A 773-nucleotide genomic window follows, 5' to 3' on the forward strand; every position below is an offset into this window, starting at 1 on the left:
TACTTCAAAGCTCACGGCATTGATAAATTCAAGATCACTCTCGTGAAGGAGTATGAGGTTGTAGATAAACAGCATCTTCAAGCATATGAACAACTATAGATAGCAAAAACTGAATGGCAAGGTGACCCAGACCGCCAATACCCACGACACCGACACGGTCGCCGGCCTTCACGCCCTCCTGTTTTAGGGGCGTGAAAACTGTCGCACCAGCACACATGAGCGGTGCTGCGACGTCGGATGGAATGTTGTCCGGCAGCTTGAAGGCGTAGTTGTTGTCCACGCGCACGTAGTCAGCGTAACCGCCATACGATGGGGAGCCATCCGCATACGTCGAGGCGTACGTGTACACGGCGTGGTTGCACACAGCATCTTCACCGTCCACGCAGTCCTTGCAAGGCTTTTCAGGATTCTTGTTCAGGCAAGCGTACACTTGCGCGCCCACGGCCACGCGGTCACCAACTTGGAGCGTCTTGACATTCGCACCCGCGAGTGTCACCTCACCAACGATCTCATGACCAACAACGCACGGATAGGCTGCAGGTCCCCAACCACCCTCCATCGTGTGTAGGTCAGAGCCACAGATACCACAGTGAGAAATCTTAATCTCCACATCCTCGGGGCCAAGTGGGCGCGATTGGTACTGCCAGGGCTTGACTTCTGCCTTGGCGTCGAAGGCTGCGTAGGCGTTCACGGTTCTCGGAGCTGAGGACATGACCAGTAGAAAAAAGCTGTTTGAGGGTAAATCTGAAAAATAAGCAACAGATCCGTGCACT

At 53.9% G+C, this 773-nt stretch overlaps 1 protein-coding gene across 1 annotated transcript; it reads right to left on the reverse strand.

The window, feature by feature from the left end:
• Positions 1-34: 34 nt before the first annotated feature.
• Positions 35-712, reverse strand: PPTG_07913 (hypothetical protein; the record flags this gene model as incomplete). The annotated part of the gene is made up of 1 exon (XM_008902291.1): positions 35-712. One exon carries the CDS (start codon positions 710-712, stop codon positions 35-37), a length of 678 nt encoding a protein of 225 aa, XP_008900539.1.
• Positions 713-773: the final 61 nt, after the last annotated feature.

The sequence above is a fragment of the Phytophthora parasitica genome, assembly GCF_000247585.1.
Source record: "Phytophthora parasitica INRA-310 unplaced genomic scaffold supercont2.13, whole genome shotgun sequence".
NCBI classification, from domain to species: Eukaryota; Oomycota; class Peronosporomycetes; order Peronosporales; family Peronosporaceae; genus Phytophthora; species Phytophthora nicotianae.